The 21,048-nt window shown below is 36.8% G+C and overlaps 1 protein-coding gene across 3 annotated transcripts in view; it reads right to left on the bottom strand.

The window, feature by feature from the left end:
- LOC105234256 (GTP-binding protein RAD) overlaps nucleotides 1-21,048 on the bottom strand; it is a 140,066-nt gene that overhangs the window by 62,084 nt on the left and 56,934 nt on the right. For all 3 annotated transcript variants that reach the window (XM_049453816.1, XM_049453817.1, XM_049453818.1), the window contains one exon: nucleotides 226-382. In XM_049453816.1, coding sequence (XP_049309773.1) covers nucleotides 226-382 — 157 coding nt within the window. The remainder of the gene's footprint in view (nucleotides 1-225; nucleotides 383-21,048) is intronic.

Below are 21,048 nucleotides of genomic sequence, written 5' to 3'. Positions count from 1 at the left end.
ACCTGGCATTTCTATTTGTTTAATAAAACACTTTGTGGCATTTACGCAGCGCTAATGCCAGCTAATCCAAGCAAATTCCAGCCGTCGGCATGCGAGCGGCATAACTACACCTGCAAACACACACACACGCACGCACATATAAACACACAGTCGCACACACTCTTGCCTCGACATACTTGTATATCGTACACCTGCTCAAGAAGTGCCGTTGTGGCGCGCACTTACCATGCTGTTGTGGTCTTCGTTGCGATAATTTGCGTCTTTGCGGCGGCGTTTCCGTTTCGCTGAGACGCGGCTCGCTCGTGCAGTAAGAACGTGCATTCTCCAGATTATATTGCTGTTGTTGCTGCTGTTGGGCCTGTGCTTGCGCGCGTCGCCGTACCTGCAGGTGTGAGAAGAACAGATGTGAGTATGTGTGAAATATGTTTTGTGGCAAGCAGCAAAATACTATAAGTAGAGAAATTTGTGAGAAAAATAGCTGAAACAAGGTTACAAGTTCAGGGGAAAACTCGAAAGTTGATTTCCTTATTGCTTAAAGTGCTACATCGATTTAGTAGACTCCGCCAGGAACCACCGTTATGCATATAAACTCGCCAATAGCTATAGTCTGTTGGATTACTTTGTTGTTGCGGAGTATTGGTGTTGTTGTAAGCTAGAACTTTTAGTCGAGGCGCAAAGTTTTTCTAGCGCTCTTTGAACGTTATTGCGTTGCCATTTCGTTTTTTTTGTTGTTGTGTTATGCAACGCTTGCCTGCCGCTGCGCTAAGTGAGTGTATATGCTCTTGCGCAACACTTGTTGCATGAACTGTGTGGCAAACAATGTTTTCAAGTGTTTGTGCTTGCAGTCTCTTTAGCACTGTTTTTGTTGTTGATGTTGTTGTTGACGAAGTTTATGTTTTTGTTGTTCTGGCAAATTTTGTTCTTGTTATTGTCGAAAGTTTTGTTGTTTTGTCGATGTTTTTGTTTTTGTTGTTGCGACGAGTTCGTTGTTGTTGTTGTGTCAAGTCTTCCTTTTGTTTTTGTTGTTGTGCCAGTTTTTGTGTTTGTTCTCTTTTAACTGCACTGTTGTGCATAGCCAGTGCTTCGGTGGTCCATGGCGTATACGCAACATGCAATTAAATTAAAATAGTTTTACCACAAAACGTTTTTTCGCTTCAACGGTCGGCTAAATAATAGCGTAAAAGGCATATACAATATATATATTTTGTATATTGGTATATATATGCTTTTATGTTTATCGCTTTGCGTATAATCTGAGTTTTATCTAACGAACTTAGTAGGCGGCAATTGAATTGAAGCACATGTGGTCTACTATAAATTTGATGAAATTGTTTAAAAGTTGATTATTAACCAGAAAATATTGCAGTTTCCACTCAAAATAATTATTTTACAATTATAAGTGAGCGGTCTGCATAAAATGGGTAATGCAATTAGTAGTCGAAAAAGTCGTTTCGTATTTCGTCAATAGATGCCGTTGTAGTGGACTATTTCCACTGCTACCAATCATATTGTGTCATATTTGGTTCATTAAAGATTATTATAAATATAAAAAAATCAGTTGAAGTTTGATTAGAAATACGAAAAGACTTTTTCGACTACCAATTTTTTATCTTGAAATTTCCAAATTCTACAAAATTAAGAAAATATTAGACTACCTTTTGAGTCAGTGACTCAATATTTAACGTAGTTGAACTTTATTGTATCAGAGTGTGAGTGTGAATAGAAGTCGATGAATTTACGCATTATTTGAAAGAATTTGTCACATATTGGGAGTACTATTGGGACTATAGCTATATTCGTGCCTTTGGCCAAGATATTGTTATTATGCTACTTGAGTATTATGCCAGTGTTTCAATATGCGGAATACGTTTTGAAAAGCTACTGTCTTTGTGTGTTTTTTCGTCATATATCATTCTTCTAAAGCATAAAAAACAGTGAGTTTTTCGAACTTTGTGTCTGAAAACGTGTTTTGCGGGGAGTTCGTTATTTGGTCTTTACGCCTTTAAAATGAAAACCAAAGGCAAAAATAATTTTTTGTTGGAATTTTATGGTGAACATGCGCTAGCTAAGTGAACGTATCAAAAGTGTTGTGAATAATTTAAAAGTGATGATTTTGGCTTGGGAGACAAATAATGTCCTGGGCGGCAAAACAAGTTTAAGATGAGGAACTGGAAGCATTGTTTTATGAATATTGTTGTCAAAGCTGGCTGGAGTTCGCAGAATCACTGGTAGTCACTCAAGCAACCAATTTCAAACGTTCAAAAAGAGGATGGATGCATTCAAAAGCAGGGAAAATTACTGCCAAATGAATGGTATCCAAGAGACGTTGAAAGACGATTTTCCATCTTAGATGTGCTACTACAAAAAGAAGTCCTTTTGCATGAGATTGTTACTTGGTGATGTAAAAGGAATTCTTTAGTACAATTCGTAAACAAAATAATATATGAACCTAACCAATCAGCAAAATCAATGGCAAACCGAGTATCCATGACCGCTCTGCATTTAGTGGACTCAGTGAGACGTCACGTATAATGAGCTTTTAAAACCGGCAGAAATCATTTCTGGGGCACACTACTGACAAAAACTTGAAGCGAGCGATTGCCGAAAATTGAAGCATATATGGTCTGAAAAACGTCCGGAATTTACGACTAGACAGGAGGTAATAATATTCCGTCGTGACTAAGCTGAGCCTAATGTTGAAAGATCGACTAAAAATGATTTGGAAAACAGCGGCTGCCCCACCCACCTTATATGCTAGACCTTGCTTCCTCTGATTACCATTAGTTTCGGTAAGCAAATAGCAAATACGTCATATTTTATAGGAATTTATGTAAGCACTGTTTCAATTTCTTAGGAGCTAAACCTGCAAAAAACATCTGGAAGCATTTACGTAAAAAATTGCATATACATAAAAAGTAACTTGATTATGGATTATCGACAAGTTAATGCGAAAAAAGTTGATGATCGAATCTGCGAATCGCTACACTACAAAATCGAACAATTGCTAAAGCAGGTTGGCTTGATGTGATGAAAACTGGGGCACTTACGACACACGAAAACTATCGTAGTAGCGATGAGCCGGCGCGAAAGGGCCACGACGCCATTGAAGGGCAGGAAGGTCTAACACTTGTTTTCGATTAGTTCCAACCTTGATTGCTAACAACTGGTCCGTCTGAATGTTGACAATAGCCCAGAAACGGTCAGCTTTAAACTTTTGGAGTGTAATTGTGTTTCGTCAGGACGCCGCCAAGCCAAGCACATTGATAGTGATGCGCCCGAAAGCCCCGAGAACTTAGTTGGGAACATTGACCTTATAATCTGGAACTGACAACTAATTACTGCTCGCTTTTCTTGTCTATGGCAAACAGTTTTGCTGCTAAAAAAAAAAAAAGAAGAGATGTGTGAAACTTTCGAACAGAATGGTGTACCATTTTAGAGTCTTCAATTTAATGCAAAGTTCGTATTTTTTATCATTATTTTGTACTGATGTTTTTTTTTTAACAATACTGACTATGAACAAAAAAAAGTTATGCGGTTTTAGAAAAAAACGTAGGAGTGAGATATTAGCGAAGACACTCACCGAAACATATTATAAGAGAAGCCAGAGACATGAAATAGTTATTGGACTTATTGGTTAAGGTCTTTTATGAATTAATGTACTAATTATGATCAAAAAAAAATATCCGAAAAATATTTTGTATAAAATTTTCCAATTTTGGTTGTATTTTTTATTTCCTTTCTTCAACTATTAAAGTAAAACTGCCATTTTAGCGAAGACAAACACCTTTAAATCGGATGATATCTCATAACAGCAGCGTGATTGAAGAAATTAATTATTATTTTTTTTTTAAATGTTTCATATTTCGATTGTATCTTCTATTTCCTTTCTGCAACTAAATTGGCATTTTAGCGAAGACAAAAATCCCCCCAAAAAATTATATAAAATTTTTCAACTTTTCCAACGGTACGTTGTGATACCTAAGACTCTCATATAACAATCATAAGAACCCTCAATAGATCATGTCATCGCAGTGTCGCCAAATGTAAATATAGAATTGGTATTTTAGCGAAGACACACACCTTTAACTCTGACGACAACTCACAACAGCGGCTAGAGTCCTGAAATTGTGATTATGCTTAGTGGCCAACTAACCAAATTAAGCACACTATGTTCACAAGTTTTAGAAAAATTTTCAAAAACGCATTTTTATACAATTTTCATAAAGTTCTCCTTCTACTTTTCATAAAAAAAACAGCTTTGGTTTAGAGCGAGGAATAAGGAATTCAGACCGCTTTACCGAAGAAAAGTGAAGAAATTCCTCCGTCTTCAAGTGCTATAATTGCTCGAAGCTACAAAACTACTTCATACACACACCTGCTCAAATTTCTTAAACTCAAAAAGGCTTTCAATTAACTTGCAAATTCTGAGATTTAGACAAACAAATCAAATCAAAACAATTGCTTGTGACACATATGCCCTGCGGACTAAAACATCTTATCCTTAAACATTTCATTTTAAATCGAAAATCCTTTCACCTAAATTGAACAGTTTTTCAGCACAAAATTGTTCAAACACAACACCAACAACGATCAGCGATGCAGAAACAAAAACAAATAACATAAGCTGCTCAATCCCACAAACAATATACGCGTAAGCCCCATGCATAGTTGTGGTTGACTGCGCATTTTCCCTAACGCTCGCCCCATTTTGCTACGCCCTCCATCCCGGACGCCTGCACGCCAAGGTAACTCAAGCAAATTAATTTGTATGCAACACACAAAACCAGACATTCGATTCGTTGCCGAAGCGTGCACGCTACGCGTCGGTTTACCGCTTCATTTGCCGCTGACGAAATGTCACACGCACACACCTGCCACAACAACACGACACGACATGAACGAGAGTGGCAGTCGAGGTGAGGTTCTTCGAAAGCTGAAAACAAAGCGAAAAAAACTTGAAACGCCGTGCGGCGAAACTTCGTAAGTGATGTATTGCTATAAACAGGTGTGCGGAGGTGTTGGGGGGTAGTAAAGCGTGTGTGTTTGTGTCGTTGTGTGTTGTGGCACAGTTTGTGTGTGGCTGCACTTTGTTGCCTTCGAAGTTTATGTGTTGCTGGTTCCGTAATAAAGCTGTGACATCAATCGCTCTATTTTTTTTGCGCTCTTCGGCAACTCTTTAATACCAATCACTCAGCTGTCGTTGTCGACATTTATTTTGCACTGATTTTTATCACTTTCATTTCATTTCGTGCCATTTGTGCACTTTTGCTTTTAGCTTTTGATCTGCTTATTTTATATTTATTGGTAAACTTTGTTTTTTGTCGACTTTGATGACAGATTTGGTTTTGATTTGTACCCAGTCAACATGCACGGAGGCAATGAGAACATCAAATTGTTTTAAAGTCTTTAAGCAGCTTGAATTTTGTTTGGGTTTTGAGGTTGTTGGTAGAATTTAAACAGATCGAAATTAGAAATGTTCCAAAAGCCGCTTCGAGGCTCGTAAGGGTCATAGATACTATGTTAAAAGCAGGAATAGAAACCTGGCAGAGTAAGAGAGGTATATTTGTACTAATGTGAATCATAAGTAAGGAGAAATCAGAATCGGATTAGATTTCCTTTTATTGAATGTGAAGTGGAACCCAACTTTATTATAGAGTCTACAAAGAAAACAGGACGTGACTGTGATGCAGAAGTGGCTGTTCTTAAAACGTTAGTAAACTAGTGCTTCGATGTGTAGGCAGTGAGCATTCAACCTGACAACAGAGAGGCAATATTAGCTTTGAGCTCGCTCACTGTGCTCTAAAAGTTAGTCAAGCAATGCCTATCTCACTTGCAATATCATAAAGCTACTTTAGACTCCTTTGTGAGCCTGAACATAGCGAAATCGCTGGAAGTACTAGTTGATGAACTCGCAAGAGACGTAAAGCTCATCCCACTTACATCACATTGCGAAGGAACTGGATGCACGTTGACATCCAGCGTGGACTTGTATGTATATCTCGCGAAAGCTCAGCAGCATTGCTCTATAAGCAGCTACTGTGTGCCTACGAAATTCTGCTGGCCTAGAGTAGAACGCAAGAGATCTACTGATCTCTCCGCAAGGTTCATCTTGTTGCGATCGTAGGAGTTCTGCAGGTAGCCACGCGGTAAAGCGAATTACCTTATCGTACGCAAATTGTTGAAATTGTTGAGGTGGAAACATTCCAGCACTTTTTCCTCCATTTTCCAACGTTCGCAAGACCGAAGTTGAAATATCTTGGTAGGCGTACTTTCGATGAATCAGGCTGGTTCTAAGATAGACCAAATCATCTACGACTTCAAAGTTGTGATTGTCAAAATCGTACGCCAGCAGTTGTGCACTCTTGTAGAAGATTGTCCCTTCTCTATTCAGCTCTGAAGCTCGAATTAGTTTCTCTAGAAGTAGATTGAAGAAGTCGCATGAAAGGAAGTCGCCTTTTCTGAGAGCTAGTTTGGACGGCTCAGAGGGGTCCTTCCCGATCCTGGCGGAGCTTTTGGTGTAAAGGCAGCTCCTTTTCGGGCTGTCGAAAGCAGCTTTGAAAGCTTTGAAGGCGTAGAGGTTGTGTGTGTCGACACTCTTTTCACGGGTCTTTTCAAAGATTTGGCGCATGGTGATTATCTGGTCATTTGTTGACTTTCCAGGTTTAAAGCGACACTGAGAAGGTCCAATCAGTTTGTTGACGGTGGGCTTTTATCTTTCACATAGACGCTCTCTAAAACCTTACATGAGATGTTGAGGAGACTTATCTCACGGTATTTGGCGCAGATTTCGAGGTCTTCTTTTTTGTGGATTGGGTAGAGAACACTTAAAATCAAATTGGGCATGCTTTTGTCAGACCATATTCCACAAAGAAGCTGATGCATGCTGCTTATCAGTTATTCACCGCCATGTTTGAATAGCTCAGCCCGTGATCCATCGGCCCCTGCCACTTTGTAGTTCTTCAGGCGGGTACTTGCTATTCGATCTTATTCATAGTATCGCAATGAAACACCTGCTCCATTGTTATCGATTGGGAATATAAATTTTTCAAATATTTTATTAGGAATTTTGAAACAACTACATACTAACCGCCAGCTAGGAATATCGATATCATCTCAGTATATTCCAATCAAGGAAAGAAGAATAATTTTTCCAACAAAATACCGCCTCAAGAAAATTATATCTCTGTACTTTATATGCACATTCAGTTATTCATTTCAAATGATCGATGAATACCCAATGCCGAACCCCGTTATGCGCCAAACACTAAAATATCTTAACTACACAATCAATAGCACTTAAAACTGCTGAAGCTTAACGAGCGAGTGATTGTGCATGTGGGCAGCCAGCGCAGTTTACCATCGATCAGCAGCCACCACAGTTGTGTGAGTGAACAAATTGCTTTCGAACTGCAAAGTTTGAGGTTAAAAGTGTGGTAAATGTCAGGGTCAAGCGTTGGCTGTGCAAACTTGGCTGCCAAATCACTGTGCGCTCTTACACGTGCTTCATATAGCAAGTTTTGCTCGCGGCGCCTAACTCGCGCAAATTTATAGTGAAATACATATGTAGATATATATGTTTGTATACATATGTATATACAAAAATAAAAGTATTTACTATATATATATGTATATATATATACAAGTATGCAATCATTTGGATCCGTGTTGCAGCCATTGCTCGTCGCTGACGCCAACAATTGTTTGTAAATGCTGTGCTGCATGCAAACAACAATAACAACAGTTGCAACAACAACAATATTACATATGTCAGTATGTAAGCGTAATATATGGCGTATTCTAAACAGCTTAACCGCGTAGTGCCAAGTGCCAAAAGCGATTTCTTGCACTTGGCTCGCCGATTATTTGTTCGAATCGTTCGAAGATGCCACGAGTACTGTCATTCTTTGCCATAATTTATTAGAAATAAATTCAGTTTGTGCACATTCTTGGCGCTAATGCATACAATTGTAAGTTTGTGTACTATTTCTAAAATAACAATGGCATGCAGATAATGGCTATTAATTCAACGCCCTGAGGGACATGCAATTAAATGAATGACGCAGTTGAGCAATTTTTCTTGCAGCTGATTTATGAATATCGAAAAATGTATTCGAGTATGTGTTGGTTGTGTGTGTGTGTATATTTGTACTATTTATGTGACAATGTAATATAACTGCTTGAGGGCGGCAATTTCGTCACCAGATAGTATGCAAAAAATAGAAGTAAAAATATTTATTTTACAAAAATGCAACTTTGTATTGGAAATAGTTTTTGTAGCAATCTTACAGTGAAGAGCAAGCACAGAGTTCGGGAACAGTACATATTTTGTCAAGCTTACACCCGAAAAGAATCTGTTTCTTGCTGCTATTATGACGTCACTTTTATGGCAATGTGTTTGTGAACTGAACTGAAATGGCAAGAAAGCTAAGTTAAGGATTATGGTAAGCATACAAAGATAAGCTGATAGTATGTCCGACGTTTCCTTCTGAGTATTACAAACCTCGTGGCAAACTAATGTACTCTCTGTAAGGTACATATACAAATATTCATCTTAATGCCTGAGCTTTCCTATAGCATAATGGGAAGAAAACCATTTATCAAAATGGTGATTGCTAATAAAATATTCTTATATATTATATAATACTTGAACTTATTAATTTTCTTTACACAGGAAAGGGTTACGTAGATATATTATTTTGTGTTGCCTACATTGCGGCGCTTAGGTGAAGCAATAAAAATTCTGTAGCGAATTTTAATGAAAAAGGTTCAGTAATATAAGTATTTCCTGGAAGTGCAAATTTCATAAGATTTTTTATAATTTTGTTAGGAAACTCGGTATAAAAGTAAATTTAAGCTCCTAACTGATGCACTCCTAAAGGTATGCTTCTTTTGTTATCTTTTCATTTACTTTTTTCCCCACCTACCTGTTTAGGATCAAAATACAAAGAACCTTTCCTTAAGTTCAGTAAGCAAACTTGCAAGCATAATAACATAAAAAAAATATTTTTTATTAGGGTGGGTCAAGAAGATGAACATTTTTTTTGCTTGGCACTCAACATTTTCTAGAGATTTCAATTGCATACCTAACCTCGGAAACGAGCGAGATTTTAAATTTGCGAACATAATTAGGTACATAAATACTTGTTTCTTAGGGTGGCTCAAAAAACCGAACATTTTTCTTTCGCTTGGTACTTTGAAACGAGTTATATTTGCAAGTAGTTGGAAGCGAGATTTAAATTTTGCGAACATAACAAAAAAACTTGCTTGTTAGGGTGGGTCAAAAAAATCGAATAAATTTTTTTTTTTCTTGGTACACACCTTTTTGTAGAGCATACAATTGTCTACCAAACCACTAAAACGCAATTTTTTTGCAAGTAGTTGAAACCTGATAATAAGAAAAAAATATAAAACTGTAAGGCGCAGAAATTTCCCGTTAAAATTAAGAGCTCATAATTGGAGATGTTTTCCTAGAGGTGTCTAAGAACGTATTTTTCGGGGTACGAAGAAAAAAAATTTTGAATTTTTTTTTACCCACCCTAATGTTTATATATATGTATACGGATATATACTTGGAGACATTTTCTTAGAGGTGTCTAAGAACCTACTTTTCAGGGTGCCAAGCGAAAAAAAATTTCGAACTTTTTTTGACCCACCCTAATTAATTTACATATACAAATATATATGTATAACCACAAACGACAATCAATTTTGTTAATAGTAAAGTGTCAAATATAATAGCTCTCTACCAAAATGTAAACAAATTATTTTCTAGCAAGACATGCAATATACTTGTATGCATGTATGTATATAACAAAATTATTACTGGTTTAAGCAAGAATGCCGCAATATGTTGCAATGGGGGAAGTTTTTGTGGCTTAACAGAATACAAATTTCAACACTTCAAAGCAACAGTAATATCTCACATGTATTCACCCTATTTACTTATTTATAGTAGATATTTAGAGAAGCTGTCTGCGGTTTTACATTTCAATTAGTTGCATATACTTGTATATATGTATATCCGAATAACAGTTGGGTAAGAAAGTAGGGAAAGCGGCAAGCGCTTGAAATATCTATTCGCACTTGCTATTAATCTGCCACAAGGCAAATGTGATTTTCTGTTTTAATTTTCAATTATCCAACAAGAATGCCAACAGAGGAGCGAATGAGCATGCCAGCCGGGTGATGAATAGCTGTAACGAGACCACCAGCTGCACGTTGCGGGAGAAATAGCGAGTTAAAGTGCTGATTCCTACTTTCAGTGGCGCTGCCTGCAAAACTGCGAAATGGCAACAGCAACAGCGAGAGAACGCCCTCAGCAACGATTGCGTACAATTCGGATTTAATTATATGGAATTACTATGCAAATTGGTTGTCGACAGCACACACACACACACATGTATACTTATACCTATGTGTTTGCATGTGAAGACCACAAGCAAAACGATGTGTTGACGGTGAATTGTGATGGCTAGTAACAGCTCCTTTTTTCACCGAAACCTCTAAAAACCCTGTTATAGCACACATCTACATATATGTACTTGCAGACTTCAGCAACCGCCTGTTGCATGCAGCAATTGATTGGTTTAAAGCGCCTCTACATGAACAGTTTACTTTGATATTTTACAATTATAGAAAATAAGAGGTGCTTTAAAAATATTCATCAAGTCTCAAGAAGATTTTGTTAGTGTATCTCAATACACAATTCCGCAAAGAATCTGATCAGCGTTGAACCAAAAACCCGATTTAATACAGACTATCTGTTGTTGCATGAAGCAGTGGCTTCCGCGAGGCAGTTAAACGGTTTAAAAATTCAATGGAACTGCCAACAAATTAATCAGAAAAGTAGTGAGAGAACTTCAATTGGATTCTTTTATAATACAAGAAAATGAAGCTTATACCACTCTAGACGTTATAGGTAGAATAGTTGTCTGTCATCGCACCTATGCCTTTAGGAAAACTTGGGACTAAAATCCCCTAACTGCATAAAAGCCGACAGTTGTTGTTCGTTTCCTACTCAAAGCTTTGCTTTTGCAGAAGATTGTCTTTCTACATTCTGGTACTGGTTAGAAGCGAGAACTTTCTAAGTGTCTTAGCAAGTCCCTTATTGCATACGATTTAGAGGAGCATTTCCTCAGTCTAAGCGCTGACTTCGCTGCCTGTTATTTATAGAACAAGTTGTGGGCTGTAAATGTAAAATAACGCTTCTTGCCTCATTTGTTGTTGTTCCAAGAATTCCACTAATGCATAGGATATATAAGTCAATTTTAGTCATGCCATTTGTTAGTTCGTCTTTCTCTGTATATTATGTAGTATCAAAGAAGTTGGTCATTTATCAGAACTTCCGCATCAGTCTACTAGTATATAGCTGTCATATACACTGATAGATTAAACTCAAGTCCTTGTGTGGAAAATTTTCTTATTTGAAAGACGAAATCAAGAACTGTTTTTCCCCTTGTCCATAGGGATCTTCTTCTTCTTTATTGGCGTAGACACTGCTCACGTATTTATAGATGAGTTTACAGCATCGTGTTAGGTGTTCTTCCTTTTTGCTGTTTGGTGCCAATTAGAGATTCCAAATTTAACCAGGTCCTTCTCCATCTCGTCATTCCAACAGAGTGGAGGTCTTCATCTTCCTCTGATTTCCTGGCGGTTACTGCGTCGAATACTCTCCGAGATGGAGTGTTTTCTTCCATTCGGACGCCATGAACCGCTGTCTTTTAATTCGCTGAACTAGGTCTTTGTCGTTGTATATCTCGTAAAGTTCATTGTTCCATCGGCTGGGGTGTTCGCCATTGCCAAAGCGAAAAAGGACCATAAATCTACCGCAGAACCTTTCTCTCGAAAACTCGTAACGCAGTCTCATCTGTTGTTGTCATCGTCCATGCCTCTGCACCATATAGCAGAACGGGAATAAAGAGTGAGTCATATGTTTGGTCTTTGTTTGTCGAGAGAGGGCTTTACTTCTCCATTGCCTACTCAGTCCGTAGTAGCACCTATTGGCAAGAGTTATTCTGGTTGGATTACGAGGCTGACATTGTTGTTGCTGGTTCCAAGATAGACGAAATTACCGACTTCTTCGAAGTGATGACTGTCAACAGTGATGAGGGAGCTAAGTTGCGAGTGCAACGATATGTATAATGACAGTAAATGTCCAGAACTTTTTCGAACCCGGTTGATACTGAAAGAACCTTCCTTAAAATTGAGTTGTTATCAGTAACAGTCATACGATTTCCTTAATCGTGGCGGTCCAGAGCTGATGAAACCCACAATGGCCAAATTACCTTTTTTCATCTAATACACAGTCTACATATTAACGTCCAAGCTCACATAACCTCAAAGTGTAGACAATAACGGTCCTCATAGTCAAGATACATGAAATATGGATTTCACAATTGTTTTAAAAAAGAAAATTAGCATCGAAAACGACCCATTGAAAATACCAACCCATTGTCAGTAAAATTTCATATAAATTCGCTGTCATTGATTTCACTGAGGTGAATAAACAGCCGACCTCATTAACCGAAAACGCCACAATAAGCTATCATGCCGAACCCGTTCAACGCTCACCTCGTGCTGTCAGCCAATGATAAGCAGTCGACAACCACCGAAACACGCCAAAAGGAGAGCAGCCCTTCATTAGCGGCATATTGTAGTATATTCGTGCTACCTTCATATTTACAGCCAGCGTATTACTTAGCGGCGAAATTATGACTTTGTGGGCGGTTGAGCTCTTCCCCACCCATCCCTGGCGTGTAGCGACTGTCTGCTCGAGTGTAGCAGCTGTGGCAACCGCAACTGCGGTGCGACGTGTGCGCAATGCTGGCACTGACGTGGGGCGGATGCGGCAGGCAGGAAGCGGTACCGAGCATTGGCATTTTGTTAATGGCCGAGCGCTGCACGGCAACACACCGAAGCAATTTTACTTAAATTGTTGCACACACAGCTCATAAGCTTTGCTCTGACATGAGGCAGATGCTACCTCTGCCACATAGAGTATGACAATGTATGGCATTTGCATTGTTGCTGTGTTCCTGTGTTTACTCGTGTTTACTAATATGAGCTGTAGTGCCTTTCGCCTTGAATATCGTGCCACAATGTGTAAATTATTGATATTTTGCTGTTAGTTTAGGTATGTTTTTAAGGTTATTCTTTTTTTTTCTATTTTTATTAGAGAAATGTTGTTTATATTTTCTAAAAAGCCTAGTCATTAAGTAATCAGTAAATAATTTGACGTTTTTTGCCAACAAAAAATGTGTTTATTTTATTGTTGCCTCATGGGTTGAGTTGTCATTGCCATAAAGTAATATTTCTTCCTTTTTCTCTCTCCTCCCTTTCTAATTGATTTGAAGAAGTAAAATTGAGACTATTGTTGATTGTCGTCAACTAATTCTACATAAAAGACATTAAGGGCAAAAATTTCATTGCCGCTTGATGAAGGTTTGTTTTTTTATATTAAGGGATTAGAGAACAAAAACAAATTTTATTAGTGTAAAATTATAATTTATTGTTTTCAGAATATTTTTCAATATTTAATATTTTTGCGTTTGAAATAATTTAATCAGATCGATGTTTGAATTTATAGTTTTTAACATTTTATATGTATGTTTTTTTCATTGAAACTTTCTCTCCACAATAATATCGCATATAACTTAGCTAATATGACTAGTTATTTTCGGATCAGTTCTCAACTAGTTCAAACACAGTCAACTGCTAGCAATAAATTAAATGTCATTAGTGCTAATTTTGCAAATAACACGCAAATCCATAAAATCTGTTGAAATTAAGCCAATTTCCCTGCAGGCTGCCCACCATTGTATCGCTAACTATGATTGCAATCAGCCTCTGGGGACGTGTAATGGAGCCATGTAATTACGATGTTCTACTAAATTTGTTTATTTTATGACCTAAAACTAATTTACAACAAACATGCACACACTTCCGCCATTACACACAGGCATATGTATGTCAATATGTGGTCTTGGGCATGCCTTTGTGCCATTTATTATTAGTAACGAAGCATTTTAGATGATCTAACTATGTAAAAGCAAATCAATTAGTAGCTAATTGTCGTGGGGAAAATTTTAGTGCCATGGTATACGATTTTGTGTATGTACGTGTATATGTATATGTGTTTACATGCTGAGGATTCCCTAAAGCAAAATTTTAGTAAATTTATGAGCTTAGTCTACTGTTTTATTCATTGCTGCTTTCACTGTATTAACACCGGAGGCAAATATCTGCTAAGGCATGAATAAAATAAATCTTCAACAATTTTGAATAATGCTTACGAATTAACAAACCTCGGCTTAATATAAAACCGAGTTCACGTTGAATTTAATTGTCTTGACTAGTATTTGGACCATAAATCTCCAAGGGTCACAAAACGAACTTGGAGTTACGAAAAAAGGGGCTGATAGTAAGCCTCTTTGAAAATTTGTTACAAGTGAATATATTTATTTATGTGTTCAGAAAGACTTCAGTTAACAACCGTACTTGGTTAGATTAAGTCATAAAGTTGATTCATAATCGATGGATCTCAGTTGTATTCACGGATATTCTTCTTCCTTTCTGTAACCTATAAAGTCCTAAAACTGGATTACCAGATCATTATTAGTTGACGAAGTCTTTTGAGCTTACCACAAAATTATTTAGACAGTTAATATCAATTGCAGTCGCTTCGGAGGTTATAGTTACCACATGATTCCACTTCGCCTTCCTCTATACAGCTTTGTCTGTCGGTTATTTGTCAACAATTGATATTTGTCGCTTTAAGAAATTTTCTACAGGCTCAAAGTGCTTCGTCGATTCATGAAGGTCTTTTTGATCCAAACTCTGCAAAAGCCTTCACAAAGGACTGATATTTCAATAGTTTTGACAGCATTACCAAAACTTTACCAATAAGTTTAAATTATACTAGCAAGACTCCATTCTCTAGCTACAGCTTAGGGATAGTACAATCAAGTGATACACCGGCGGCTCGAAATCAACAAAGAGAATTAGTGTAGCTGTCGCAGGGCCATGCAGCAAACTCTTTATACCTATGAAAGGTTTTCGAACTTTTCTTTCTTTGCCAAAAGTCGGTGCATAGAGATAAACCTCCAACGCAACTATCGCAACGAACGTCATTTTTAGCGATAGTCAAGCGGCACTTAAGCAATCTCTGCCTATGAGATCAAATCGCTACTGGTGCGGGAGGGTGGAGAACGGCAGAATAGCCTAGCGGAACGTAACCAGTTGTCCCTCATCTGGGTGGCTGGTCCTAAAGGTATAGCCAAGAATGAACTGGCTGACGAGCATGCCCGCTCCGCTGTATCCACTAACATGATAGGACCTGCACCCTTCATCCAGTGGGTTTTCATACTATAAAGGAGCTGCTTCGCAAGGAAGAAGTAGTCGGCAGAGAGAGGTATTGGCAACAACTCCATGGCATAAGACATACCAAGATGCTAGTGGGGGTTATAACCTCTGCAGGCTTAAATATGTAAACAACTTCTTCAGAAACAAATTCAGTCTACTTGTCGAATTCTACACTGGCTCTGCAAGCTGAAGAAGCACTTATATAACACGGTCCTAGCTTCTTGCGTACTTCTGTGACAGGAAGCCTGAAACTTCAGAACACCTGGTAATAGACTGCAAAGCAGTCTGCAGACGCAAGATAAAGGCCCTGGGATGCATGTTTCCAAATAGGGATGACATCGCATCACTAGCACTCAGCAGTATGTATGTATGTATATTAGACTTCATCAATATGCTGGGGCTGGGGCTGAGGCTTTGTGATTTAGCAGTTCGCACAATAGACTTAAGGTCGCGATGCAATCCTCGTCTATTTACTTGTCTAATCTTTTGTATATAAATGATCAGCGTGTCGAGCTGAGTCGATTAAGCCATGCCCATCTGTCCGTCTTTCTGTATATACGTGTACTAGTCCCTCGGTTTTTGAGATATCGTTCTAAGATTTTGCGCATGACCTTTTCTTCTCGAGAAGCTGAGATAGATATCTTTTGTCTTTGTGAAGGCTATTTTAGTTTTAACCGAAACCGAAAGTGCAACCGAGGTTAATATTTTTCTCGTTTTAAATTAAATTTATAAATTTAAAAAGTTTCTTATATTATTTTTACAAAAACAGTTATCCAGAATGTAGATTCTTGTACAGAGCATGCAATTTTATACACGATTTCAATTTTCCTCCACTTTCAAGTATCCGATTATTTGCATTTTACATTTCTTTCATTTCAGATATCAAATGCAGACTTTCGAAGTCACTTAAAGTCGGAACTGTGTTGCAACAACAGCCACAAATCAACATGCGAACGCAACCGCAGCCAAGACGACACGCAACGCAACACACACACACATATGCACACCTGCCTGTATTTGTCAACAAGCGTTGAACTTTGCACCAAATCCACAAACAAGTGCATTTTCACTGCATTAACGCCATGTGGCACGAATGCGTTACAAGAAATGGCAAGCGAAGGAAGAAAGCATGCAATGTAACACTTTCATTTGCAGGCACACTTTGGGAAGTACACGCACCATATGAGGCTGCCTCGGAGATTACAGTCCAAGGCATACTCAATCACATGAATGTGTTTGTGTGTGTTGTTGCATATGTGAAGTTGATGAGTGTGGCAACCTCACGAAATATGACTCCGGAAAAGGAAATCGCTGGAAATCGGCACAAGTGCGATATGCAAATCAACCGACACGCAAGTGGCAGCACAAGATTGAAGAGAGACAGGGAGAGATTGCGTGAACGTGGCGGGAAGAGAAACCGTGAGAAAGTAGGTGACGTTGGACGAACAAATCGAGATTAGAAGGATTTGAAAGAGCGGTAAGTGAAGGCGCATGCATTCGATGTCTCAAAAGTGAGACGCTTCAGATTACAACAAAAACAACAGAAAATTGTAATAATGCATGCAAGAGCATATGTGTGCCAGATTTTCGCATTTTAATTCATCTTTTTTTGATTTTCCACTTTCGTTGCCTGCGTTTAATGACATTTGCGCTTAAAACCTGGTTTTCATGCGCTGCCTCCTGCCGCCTCTCCCCCGCTGCAACCGAGTGCTATTGTTGTGTACGCACTATTTTCCTTTGGCATTTGATTGCTGTCGCATGCGAGGCAGCAATTAGGCAAACAAGTGCATTTCTTGTGGCATAAATTCTTGTTAGTTTTGCTGTCTTCAACTGACTGACTTTGGAAATCAAAAATTGGACTTAAATTGAATTTTTCGGATAGTGCAGAGATACATAGGCGTAAATGTGACTTTTTGAGTGGGATGCGGTTTAAAGTGTTTCTAGGTGTTTTCTTGTTTACAGATATAAACTCGCTTTGTTGTTGTTGTAGCGGCAGAAAACTTTGCTGAAGTAATTTTGAGGCATTGTGCCGAGTTGTCAGTCCTTGGACAGATAAAAATCCGTGCAGTTCCGATTACTTAAACCCACTGTCGTAATGAGTCTAAACTTTCTTTCGCTCTTTTCGCTAGATTCTCAGAATCTTCCCGCCTTCTAGGTGCACTAAGTCATGTTTTAATTCTTCTCCTGAAGAATTCTTCGGTATACGCTTTGCTTGATGATATTTAATTTCCATCTCGTACCATCTGATCACTTTTGGACTGACACAAAAACCTACATTTTTACTTATTTTAATATTTACAAATCCTTACTGTCGTCTTTAAAATATTCTTCAGAGCCAATTCAAGTATGAATCAGTCCGGCTCAAATTTGAACAGACGGTCGACAGAAAAACCCTTCTTCGAAAGTATTCGCGTATAAAAATATTTTTAAAATGAAATTTCTTTAAACAAGTTATTAAAGCTCCATTGGTATAAATAAACCGTTAGTTTTTAATAAAAAATGGTTGCCACCTATTTATATTTTTAATTAAATTAGAAATACGAAGTCTACTTTAAGTTTAACGTTCTGGAATCTTAATTTTGTAAATATTTTTACAGAGGGTTGCCACCTATTTAAAAAACATACTCAATAAATATAAGAAAAAGAGCAAATGATTATAATACGAGTATCCAACCCATGAATTTTGAAAATACTTGTTGAATGATATTTTCATGCGCCTTACCACATGTCTAAAAATTTGTTTGTCAATATTTATTAAACATAATTATTACAATATGAATATTAACTAAATAAACAGAAACAGACGCTGGGTGCGATATAATTATTTAGCCGAAAGTATTTTTGATGAGGGTTGCCACCTGTTCAGAAATCATATTGCTTTAAAAATAATAAAATAAACTAATTATGACCAAAATGGTATCAAACTCAAGCGTTTTTAGAAGATTTACTTTTCAACATTTTTTTGATGAGGCTTGCCAGATGTTTGGAATTTTATTTTAGAAAATATATTAATTGATTATATTGTTTGAAATATATGGCATTAAATTAAATAAACAGAATAATACTTTAAGTGTAAGTAATATATTTTTTGAGCAGGGCTGCCACCTATTTATAGTAAAAATCGTATCGAGTAAAAATAATTCATTAAATGGTTTAATACGATATGCGTATCAACGAAAAGACTTTGGAGAAGAGTTGCTGTCAAAGATTATTTTTTGTGATGTTGCCAGATGTCTAAAATTTTGTTTTACAAAATTGTTTACATAAATTATCTATTGCAATATGAGTAGATATTAAATAAATAGGGGTATTTTTTGATGTGGTATATTTTTCGAAGAGGCTTGACACCTATTTTAAAACGCATTTGTTAAGAATAATGAAGTAAATGAATTATTAAAACAGTTTAAGAAACTTAATTGCAAAGACTTAAGCGTTAACATCGAAACTTGGAAATATTTTTGGAGTAGGATTGCCACTTATTCATAAAATTTAACTCAACAAAAGTAATAAATATTATTTACATCAAACCCAAGATATTTTAAAGGACTGAGAGCTTAAGATATTGGAAAAAACTTACATTTTAATACGATTTAGTGTTGCCACCTTTTTTAAATTTTTAGTTTAATGAAATTGAGAAAATTATTGATGTGGCTATGAAGCTGAAGAGATTTTAAGTTATACTTTTCGATATATTTCTCAGAAAGGTTGCCACCTTTTTAAAAAAAATTGTTTAATAAAATTAAGAAAATAATTGATGTGACTATGAAGAGCTTTGAAGTTCAATTGTTGGATACATTACTGGTAAACGTTGCCACCTTTTTACGATTTTTAGTTTCATAAAATTTATAAGATTATTTATGTGGTTATAAAGCTGTAGAGCTTTAAAGTTATATTGTTGTACATATTTCTGATAAAGGTTGCCACCTTTTTGGAAAATAATTATTAATAATAGATAGTATATATTTGTAAGTATATTGCTACCTTCTACTGAAAAGCACTCATTATACAAATCATGATTTGAATAACTCAATTATGTCTCCCTAAAATCTCATTAGATTCCAATTCTCTTATTTTACTTACGAATCTCTTAAAAAATTTCTGTAAATTTTTTTTCCAACACCAAAAAGTTTATAATTGCATTTTTAAGCGCGTGTAATTTATTTTCTGTTCATATATCTAGCCGTAAACTCCGAAAAATTTTATGGTGCACATTTTCTGAAACGTAAAACAAATCGTAAAAAGTTAGATCAAAATTTATGTTTCGAAAAATTCATTAATTATGCCTCATCAACACTCAAATGCTCATCATTAATGTATTATGTCATTTATATAGACATGCATTAAAGCTGATGGCTTTTTAATACACGAGTATGGTTTTCCTCGTATAGTATATGGCATATGGTAGATAAGTGCATATAAGTACATACATATATACTACACACATTTAACTAAAGCACAGAACATGTGGTGATTAGTAAGCACACTCAATTTGCCATCAAGTATTTGCTTAGACAGCAAATGTTGACACTTTCAAAGTCAATCAACTTCGCTAAAAGAAAATGTTCAATTATATACACAAAAAAGTGTATATGAAGTAATGTGTGTATGTGTGCGGCAGGAAGCCTTAAAAAATGGCGAGACCCTCCGCTGTAAGTTCAAACAATCAAATACTCAATTACCCCGCAGCCAAGAAGTTGGCAGCGCATATAAGTCCATCAGTCAGCAAGTCGTGTTGTCACGCTCAGCAACACCGAAGTGCGATACCACACACATACATATATATTTGCAACTTCATACATGTGGTATGTGCATGTGTGCATGAGTCGCTAAACGTCGCATAATTTATCAACGCTTAACACTCATGGTGAGCTTGATTTTTCGCCCGACCCTGGGATGGGAATGTTAAAGTGCTTGCTGTGTGTGTATGACGAGGTGATTAGGTGAATGAGTGTGCGGTTTTCCGGCTTCCTGGCGTCTTCGCGCCTTAAATGCACATTTTTACCACACTTAGATGTATCTTTTTGTGGATATACATACATACACTTACATGATGATTTTTAAAAAGAATTATGCAAAAAATTTAAAACACATTTTCACTTCCTTTTATTTATTTATTTATATACATATGGTAATATAAACAAATATTTTTGTTCAATTTATTTGTTTGTAATTTTGGGCAGGAAGCTGTTAAGAAGGTTTTGAGCGCTTGCAAGCACTTACGCGTAATTTGAGAGTTTCTCTAATTTTCTCCTAAAACGTCTTCACTCAAATACTTTGGTTTACCAGTCAATATCAGTTTGGCGTATTCGTTTCTTCATTTTCTGAACTTTTAATTGTGTGTTGAAATCAAAGCACGCACAAATGTGTAAATTAATACTCGACTTCTGGCGTAAATTACCGAAAAATCGAATACTCGTATATTTGTAACGTAATGAGTTGAGCACGGTATGTGTTGAAGTGAGAGATGGAAAATCTTAGCAATTTTCTATATACATATGTACATATCAATTCATATGTGTCTACCTTTTTTGCGAGCGCCAAATATTTACAATATGCTTTAAGAATGTGCTTTCTGCTCCTGCAACATTATCTTTAGCCTCTAAAGTAAATTAAAATAGTTTTACGTTCACTTTCTCCACTTTTTTTTTATAAGTATTACTTTAAATTTACGCTATGAAGATCAACTAA

This window comes from Bactrocera dorsalis, chromosome 3, assembly GCF_023373825.1.
Source record: "Bactrocera dorsalis isolate Fly_Bdor chromosome 3, ASM2337382v1, whole genome shotgun sequence".
In the NCBI taxonomy this organism is placed as follows: Eukaryota; Metazoa; Arthropoda; class Insecta; order Diptera; family Tephritidae; genus Bactrocera; species Bactrocera dorsalis.
The sequence above is the reverse complement of the archived record's forward strand: the minus strand, read 5'-3'. Positions and strand labels throughout refer to the sequence as shown.